The 9426-nt window shown below is 45.6% G+C and overlaps 1 protein-coding gene across 1 annotated transcript in view; it reads left to right on the top strand.

Moving 5' to 3' along the window:
- Nucleotides 1–1059: 1059 nt before the first annotated feature.
- LOC144163625 (uncharacterized) overlaps nt 1060–9426 on the top strand; it is a 30662-nt gene continuing 22295 nt past the window's right edge. The window contains exon 1 of the mRNA XM_077694433.1: nt 1060–1367. Coding sequence (XP_077550559.1) covers nt 1304–1367 — 64 coding nt within the window. The 5' untranslated portion in view covers nt 1060–1303. The remainder of the gene's footprint in view (nt 1368–9426) is intronic.

Raw genomic sequence — 9426 nt, 5'->3', positions numbered from 1 at the left:
TTGCTGATGGCGTGCCTTGTTTGCTTGCAATGATTACTTCGCGTTACCTGCACCGAATTGAGTTCCACTTGGAGATATACGCCATCATTCTCTACGGTTAAAGTATGACCGGGGAATTAACACACCCTGCTAAAGAACGAAGTACTGAATTGTGGGTCAGCGAGTAGGCGGGTTCGGATGTTTATTCGCATAAAAGGAAACACACGCACAAAAAAGCAAAAAGAAAAGGACAGAAATATTGATCATTAAGGTAATACAAGAAGACTGGGAGAATGGAGGTGCTTATCAACCAGGCCCGATACATTCTTGACGCTTAATGTAGCGTTTATATGAAGTTTTTTCTCCTCGTACTTACCGAAGAAAACAATGGAGGGAGTAAGAAGCGAAAAGGTGTCAACTGGGACGACACAATCACTCAAATTGAGATTCAAAGTGATTTTAGTGTGGAACCAAGAGAAAATGCCGAAGAGGAAAACAGAAGCGAGAATAATGCAGCAAACGCAACAAGCAGCCGAAACTCTGAATTACCTTCAAACCGAGATAGAGTGATTAAGAGGAGGGAAAACACGAAGGGAGGAGAAAAAGAAAGCCCTGAACCAGTCATGTCATTCAGCTCCAATAGAATGCAGTCGATTAACCAGTCCATGAAATTTTGTCGATATATGATGTCGAGCGCATGGTTTGAATAAAAAGTTCGGTCTACGCTGTGACAGTGTGACACAATGCAATCATGACGTTCCTCTTTGCGGAGTGCCACAGCGCCATTTACACTTTCGAGTGAAATTGAATTTGCTTCGATGGCGACACTTATTGGCAACTCTAGTGCATTGTGGTGAAACTCAGCCCAGGGGAGCGCCTTAGAGTGAATAATGGAAAGAAGCCCCAAACAAGAGATGACGTGGAGAAAGTAAGAAAGGAAGGAAGGAGAGAAGAAGTTTTTAGCTTTTTATTGTTATATTATATGCTTTGTTGGGAAGTGTACGGCCAACGAGCGCACACAAGAACCCCTGGCGACGCAGGGATATTGGCGGTCACCGAAGGCCGGACTTACAATGAGCTTCGCTCCCGTGCGCAGTCATCAGCGCGGGCTACGAAGCTCCACGCCCATGAACGACGGAACCCGCCAAGTAACACGCGCGCGCATGCGTCACGTTTAAGACGCACCTTGGCGCCCTCTCCCCCGAAAAACGCACGAACGGCCGAAGTGCTTCGTGCGCCACTAGCCACTCAGCAAACAGAAGCGGAGGAATAACCTTTAGGCGCGTCTGTCGAAAACTTCAGCGTGAGCCCCAAACCAAAAGGCATGGAACCTGTCACGGGAGCAGTGCTGTGGACTGTTCTGAGCGCCTGTTGCTTCCTTGGAACGGGTAAGTGCGACACTACTAACATGTTCTGAGATTGCAGCTTCTTTTTATGGCTCGGAAACAAAAAAGTTTCGTCGTCTTCCGCCCTGCGGTAATAATTTTCTTCCAGAAACTTTGATTAAGGGTTCATGAAAACTAAATACTACGTTGTTCAAAAACCTAGCTTTTAGTAATTCACTAAGGTCCATTACAACCCCGAAAGCCGCTTTATAACCGAAGAAACACAAGGAATTTTACAAAGTGTTCAAATTTCGCGCCACAGTGACGTAATATTGGCCTGGGTGACGTGATTTGAGCCAATATTAGAAGCATTTTTATTTGGGTGTTCAATGCACGTTAGCTCAAGCGATACCTTCAAACAGAAGTAGAGGCCACGCTAGAATCGTCGAGTCATATTTCTTGGCAATGGCTTATGTCGGCCACCGCGAATCGCAGAAGTACAATTCTGTGACGTCATCGAAAAATTGCCAGGAAGGGACTGGTGAGTGGACACGGCTTCGCCTGTTCCCCTTAATATCCCGATTATTCCTACGAAGTTCGCGATAAAATTGCTATGTTTATTATCGGGACAAAGCAGCATCATAATTAACCAAGCTTGTATTTTGTTCTTAAGGACCATTTACCCACTTTGCCTTGAAACTACCTAATTGTTTGGGAAAACAGTGAACACGCGCAGCTAAGTATTACCTCGAGCGTAGCCCCAAAATTCACATCCGCCCAATAAAAAAATTAAGGAAAGGCTTAGCCCAGATTTCCTTCTCGATTTATTAATCTGGTAAGCAGGTTGGCGTAGTTTTACGCCTACGGCCAAAATACTGAATGTTTTCTTGGCACCTGTCGAATATTTTAACGAGGTAAGATCAATTCTTGAATTTCTACCTGATGCAGTACTTTTGTTCCGGATAATCGCAGTTTATGTTTGCATATCAAACAGAAATTCTCCAATATATGACTATTTTCACCGTCTCGGAAACGCTGCTGCATTCAGACTGAAGTATACGCATCTTTTGTAGCATCGGGGATTTTATACAGACATTTTAAACAAAGAATACGGTAATACATCATAAACTAAAGCATGAATAGCCCCATATGCGTACTTCTTTTCAATAAAACAAAAGCAGTTTAGCGAATTGCGCTGGAAAACTACTAGGAACCAATGGGCTTACAGCATTATAGAGACTACGGCAAAATGACAGTACGTACCACGTGCAAGCACGTCGCAGTGCACTTTAGTTGGCGTCCCTAACATGCTCTTTTAATGCAAATGCTTTGGGTGCCCGTTATCCGTAAAAAACCACCGTCAAGAAAATGGCCACACTTGTTAAAAGGGAACAAAAATCAACCGTCTCTATTCGAAAGGAAATGGCAGAACATTCGAACCTTGATCGCATAACACGCAATGAACATCAGTAACTGAGGCCTCCGTCCCTTGTTGGCCTCGTCTTCCGCCGGACGAACTTCGGTGTCCGCGTGCTGCACATGAGGATGCTCAAAATCACGCCAATGAGTGCGGTCCTACATAACCTCTAGTTCTTCGGCCGAACGAATCACCCGTGGCTAACCCAGAGACCTACGAAGGTGGATTCAGTTCGTCAACAACCACCAGAGATTCTTACAATGGGCTTTACCGTATGGCGTTTAGCATACACACATCGCACGTTGGGTCAATTATTTCAAGCTTCGCTTTAAATGCACATGCGGAATGCGATGCGATTTGGACCCCGTCTCTGCGGTAGCATCGCGATTCGCTACTATTGCGCCATCTCAGCGCGTTGCCTTCGGTAAAGCAAAAGTTCTCGCTTGTTGTACCTTTCCTCGTGGCACATATAGCCACTTTAAGAAAAAACATGAAACAGGGAGCTTTGGGTGCCTAATGTGTTCGCTTCAGAAAATTCCCCAAAGCATTCATTAAAAACGTAAATATTTTAGAATAGCTTGTGCCGCCTGACACATGAAAGTGATGGCGTGTGAGTATAACAGGTGCACACCCGCTGCACAGAACCCTTATTATGGGGAAGCTGTAGCCTGTGCTCGTCTGCTGGCTGACGTAACTCGCGCCGTAAGACCCAAAAATTGAACGGGAGGCACGCGAACGCAGTATAGTAGAAAAAAAGTTAGTGGTCAGAGAATTCGCGCCCAAAACACAAAAACGCAAGCGAGCAAAGAGATTGGTTGATTCTAGGGTTTAACGCGCCGACGCAACGCAGGCGATGAGGCGCGCCGTAGTGGAGGGCTCCGGATTAATTTTGACAACCTGGGGATCTTTAACGCGCGCCGAAATCTCCTGCACATGGGCGTTTTTGCTTTTCGCCTCCATCAGAAAAGTGGCTGCCGCAGCCGAGAATCGAACGCGCGACCTCGTGCTCAGCAGGGCAATGCCTTAGCCACTGATCCACTGCGGCGGGTTAGCAAATGAAATATACACATTGGAAGGAGAGACAGCTGGGCGAGTTGGAAGGGGTTAATATTCAAAATTTAACTGCGCGAAAGACGGATACAAGAAAGGACACGGACACTGCGCTCGTCCGTGTGCTTTCTTGTATCCGTCTTTCGGGCAGTTAAATTTTGAATATAAAATATACACAATAGTTGTTGCGTATATATTACGTAAATTTCACGTCAATTTCTGAAAAAAAACAATCTGGATTTGAAAACATGTGAATGCGTACCAAAGAGGCCTTAGCTGCCACATCAGCCAAATTTTAAAGGAAGCAGTGAGAGACATATTGAAATACTGTTGTAAGTGCGCAAACTGCGGGCGGAACTCTTTGGACAACGCTCTCAGGCTTGACGTTGCGCGTAGGTTCTTGCCTTGTCAATGTTGCCGCCAGTGGCTTCATTATTTATTTAAATGATGGTGGTTGCGTTGTCACGGTGGAGACTGATTTTTAGAGGAACCAGCAAAGCGCGAACAAAAAAAATTACGATAGCTGAATTCACTAGCTTGTCTGGGGTGTGTTATTAGTAACAAAAATGCGTCCATCTGCTGCCCTGTACGGCGTAGGATTATATTTTTTATTCCCCTTACAAATTGCTCACTAATAATGCCTAGCGCATCTGCCTAAAAATTAGTTTTTAGTGAAACGTTTCTGCACCAGAGCTTTGTTTATTTAGAGGCAGTGATATTCGTTTTGCTATATATATTGTCTAGAGGTTAGAACACAAAGTTACTGAGGGAAACTAAGCGGTTCTAGTGTCATGAAGTTGTTCAATAAATATACCAGTTAGTTCTGTCCAGAAGTTCATATATATGAGAAGTCCCTGGAGATCGCGTGCCTTTTACAACCACGAAGGCACCCACGTGGCTCCAAAGCTACGGCAGAAACTAAAAGCGGTAATCGTAAACGCCGAATTTTATTCTTTTCTCTCGCACACCTCTGGATGCATTCAAAGGGTGCCAACTTGTACCTTTACGACTTTATGCCAACGGGCATACTATCGCAATTTAAAATATTTTTGTTCAGGCACAAAATATTCTGTTGGGTCGTTTGTTTTTATAGAAGCCACATAAAAAAAAGTAGAGAGCGGAGAAAGTATGTTGCCATGTTTTACTTGAAATGGGAGAGGGCGAGTTTCTAAATTAAACACGCTGACGGCAGAGCATGCCAAATTTTAGGCAAAGCTACCTACCGCAACTTTGCCTCGGTGTGTGTGCTTTGGCACATTCAACTTGAGTGGGCTCCGGAGGCCACAACTGAATGAGTATATTTCCGTCCTAGTTTAACAAAAAAGTGATGTGTTACCCCTTCGGAACTACTGAGTTGCACTTATTGTTACTATGAAGACCCGTATCGTTCTGTAATATTTACGAAACCCCAAGCAAAACTACATCCACGCACATTTGCACCTTCACCTCCGCCGCCCCTCCACCCTCCACTTAACCTCTCGCTGTTTTAAGAAAGCATGTAGTTCTGACAAAAACAGGGTAAAATGGCCCTGCTGCCTCATTGGTACACATTTACTGCCAATGAGGCGCCAGTTTCGATTTCTAGCTACGGGCGGTGAATTCAAAAACTGAGCAAGTGAAAAAAAAAAAAAACTCGCCTCTAGACGATGTTTTTGCCCCCTCTGAGGAACTGTGCCTTGTCGAAAGCTATAGGCAGCGGATACCCGCGATGCAATTCATAGCCCTGCTACAGCCTCAACAAATAGAACACCAAATTTTTTGCGATACATAATTGCGCGGCAGTAGTCTAGAAATTGCTTAGAAGTTGGTAACGTAACGGATATCGGCTGTGCACGTAGAGACCTTACATTGGCGGAATCATTCTTCTTTTAAAATTGTCGTCGGTTTGGGAACGGCGGTTGGGGGCGGGGGTGGTCGTGTGATATTTCCATTGTAGAAATACTGCGAAGAGCTGCCGGTGATGTCATTCACAGGATTCCATGGTACGCTTACAAGAGCGTACCGTTGTCGCTTTTGCAAGGAAAAACAAAAATGAAAATATTGGACAGAGAAACAAACATGAGGAGTGGTGAGATGTAGGAAAAAAATTTAACCCTCGACACTTTTTTTTCGCTACCTTATGAGGTGCAGTAAACAAATGCGGCATGGCGGCAGCGCTACGCGGTATTGTAGTGTCGAGGTAGTGTTACGATAACGCCTTGTCTATGTCTCAGAAAAAATATATATTTTTCAAGGATCCCTGTATATGTCTAATAAACACGAATAAACCTTCTTAACAGACCTATGGTACTGTCCAAAACTTTATGTTCAAAGCAAAACCACCAGCTACACTGGAGTGGATGAGTGCGAATTGTATTCTATCGTACAATGCGCACCAGCTTTTCTGCGTGAAAAATATTCTCGCTGTGCCTGACCAGTAAATAACGTTGGCGGCCACACACTCAATGATGGAATTCGCATACAAAGCTTGAAACGCTGCTCTGTAGCGGGAGGAGCAAAAGTGTACGGACCACTGAAGTAGCAATTTTGGGTTATATCTAGTCCCCCTACCCTTCTTCCTTTCTGTCAGCACCTTTTCTTCACCACTGTCACCCACCCACCTTTACTCCCCCCTGTCTCCATCCCCCCCAGCGCCCCCTCCCTCCTCCTTCTTGATCGGCCGGTTGAGGTGTCGGCGCCACGCCAGACAGTTACCGCCCACTATCTCTCCATCCCCCATTCCCCCCAACAATCACTTTCTTCTTCTTCTCTGCCGCACGGCAGCCTGGGGTGTTATGTGCGGTATTTTTGCAATATTTTAGCAATTATACGAGATCTCACATGCACACCAGGGTTGGTGGGCTGCTACCGGAAGAGAAATAGCTTACAATTGCCAGTTTTATGGTTCGCACACTTTTTAGCACGCCTGTACGCTGTATTTTGCTCGTTGTAAAACCTTCAGAGGGCACTCATACTCAACCATCAACGGGGCCATTCATCGCGCAGCTGTTATTGATTTTTTGCAAGGTTACCGGAGGGATATACGAAACCTGCATGTCACGCAAAAAAAAAAAGCATGGGGATGGACATTTCATTCGAGAGAGGGAGAGAAATAATAGATTTATTGTAGAGTTTAGCCCCAACCAAAAAAGAAGCTGGCTACTGCAAACTTTGGAGTAATTAAAAGGTACAGTGGTTGTCCTAATGAACCACAAGGTTAGAATAAGTACAAAGAGCAACGGCTGAAAGATCACAGGCGCACTGAGGAAACTACTTGCTATGTATAGTACATATCTTTTCATACATCAGTAATGTTTCATTAATATGCAGCTTATATATACGTTTCCTTAGAGCAGCGGAATGTAATCTAAACAAACAACAAAATTTATACATCTATATACAACCCATAAAAAATGGCCATGATCCGATACTGATACTTTCATCTATATACCTAACCCCATTTTGTGTTTCCACACTCATCCAGAGGAATATTGGCGTATTTAGTAGTGTGAGCAATGCAAGAAGCACTGGGGCGGTATTCTCGTAACTGTCCCTTTTGTAAACGTTCCTTTTGAGTCCCTTTCATCGTGACGTACTTCCGGTTAAGCCGTAAGCGTTGCCAGTAGCAGAGTCCTTCACTGGCAGTAGGTTTGTTGCGCAATTGCGTTACGTCACTTCCGGTTGTTTGCTTTTAGCCAATCAGGGCCCGCCGAAAGGGACACCTTTGAAAGGGGCGCGAAAGGGACAAAACTCGAGAATGCCACCCCTGGTCTACGATTCTTCCTTGTGGCAGAGTTATATTATTGTGGCACACAGTTCTCGGCCTCCATAATAGAAGTTCTGCGTAGTTATCTTTACACTCCTTAAAACAGCGTCCTACCTTCATTCAGACGAATCAAACCGGTTGTATACTTATTGCCTGCATTCAACGATGAAAATATCTGATTAGATCGTTGCAACTCATGCTCACCGGGTAGCCCAAATTTACACCTCCGATTGTTCCGAAATATGGGCAAAACGTTTGCTATCAGAGGCTCTCAATTTATCTAATTGACCTTTCGAACGACTTATCCAAACAGAATATCTAATTCTAAAGCTCCTATGCTTCGTCACCAACGGCGGACAGCTCACTCAGTGTTCGACTGCGAAGCTGTCATCTTTGATGCCATTGTAGTCCACACTACGGTTTGTTGGCAGGTAACTCTTTAAAGCGAGACCTGCCGTATTTCTAAATACACAAGGAAGGCTGATGGCTAGCCGCACGTATTTTTGGCTAAGCTTGCGCATTTCTTACTGAACTAGCTCTCGCCAGCACACCAAACAACAATCATAGTGCATTGACAACCTACTCACGTACAGGCTGTTTCAGCTGCATTCTCCCACTCACACTTCCGCTCTCTCCAGGCGCACACCAACGGAGTAGCAGGGCGGATATGCATAATGTGGTGCAAACGAGGGCGTAATATATGCTGCGAAGAATTCCAAGCGAGGCTAGAGGCGCCATCAAAATAAACAAGGCCTGTCATTGGCACTCACCCACGGCGTACACCCCGTTTTCGGAAGCGGCTTCTGTGCCATCGTTCTTCAAGGTCGCTGTACTCTGGCATCACATCCAGGTTGAAAACAAGCAAGACGTACGATGGCGTGCAGAGTTGTCGCCTATTTTTTTACACCGGACCTCTCAGTGATTCGGCTTCCGCACATCGGTTGTGTCAACAAGATCGTACAGAACGGAATATTGTTTGTCTCTTGGTGTTGTGTTTTGTGCTGCCTTCTTGAAGCCGTCCGAAGCGCTCTTTTGCCTGGCGTCTTACCTGTCTAAGCACAACCACATCACCGGTCGCCCCTTTTTGCGTGCGGGGTGGGGACGTGAACGCGCAGCTAGGCTTCACGCACTCACCGATCATGTGCTCTTTGAGGTGGCGCGAGATTTGAACGTGGTTCTTTGACCTTTGACGGCCCGTTGGGACCTGACTGCTCTCCTCCGAGGTAGAGCGGTTTGGGTTGGTGCGTTACACAGACCGTACGACGAGCACGACGCGGGAGGGATACCGACACCTCTATGTTGGTCCGCAAGAATAGAGCTTACGTCCTTCCCAGCTAAATTCAGCTGATTTGGCTGGAGAGTATGCTTAACCAAAAATGACAGACAAATGTGTTTGGTTTCGTGCACTCCTTGGACTGCGCGTAGCTTTGGTGCACATTGTTCTTCAGATGATATCGAGGACGCTGATTTTGTTCTTTTATTTTGGCACCGACATCTGTAAATACGGCTGTTTGTGGTTTTCACAATCACCTGCGAACTTAGCACGTGCTGCATTAACATCGCACCAGCTTTTTAAAAGCCCACACGCACAAGCGAGCGAACATGACGGCTTAACTGCTAAACAGAGTCCCCCGCATGCAAAAGTGGACGCTTGAAGTCGGAACAGCGTGGAAGTGCGACTGAAGCTTAAAATCGTCCTCTGGATACGGAACGGGCTTCTTTGGAAAGTCTTCCAAAGTTTTTTGAAGGTTCTGATACGTCGCAAAGCACGAAGAGGCAGGTTTGACTGTGCTCGAATGACCACGACACGCTCCTGAAATTCTTCCCTGATCTGTTTAGTTACAATATAGCTCTCTGCGGCGAGCAACAACCCTCCTAAAATGACAAGAACAGGCCATTCCGAGGGGATT

This window comes from Haemaphysalis longicornis, unplaced genomic scaffold (genome assembly GCF_048455015.1).
Source record: "Haemaphysalis longicornis isolate Haplotype H1 unplaced genomic scaffold, Haemaphysalis longicornis Haplotype H1 scaffold_126, whole genome shotgun sequence".
In the NCBI taxonomy this organism is placed as follows: Eukaryota; Metazoa; Arthropoda; class Arachnida; order Ixodida; family Ixodidae; genus Haemaphysalis; species Haemaphysalis longicornis.
The sequence above is the reverse complement of the archived record's forward strand: the minus strand, read 5'-3'. Positions and strand labels throughout refer to the sequence as shown.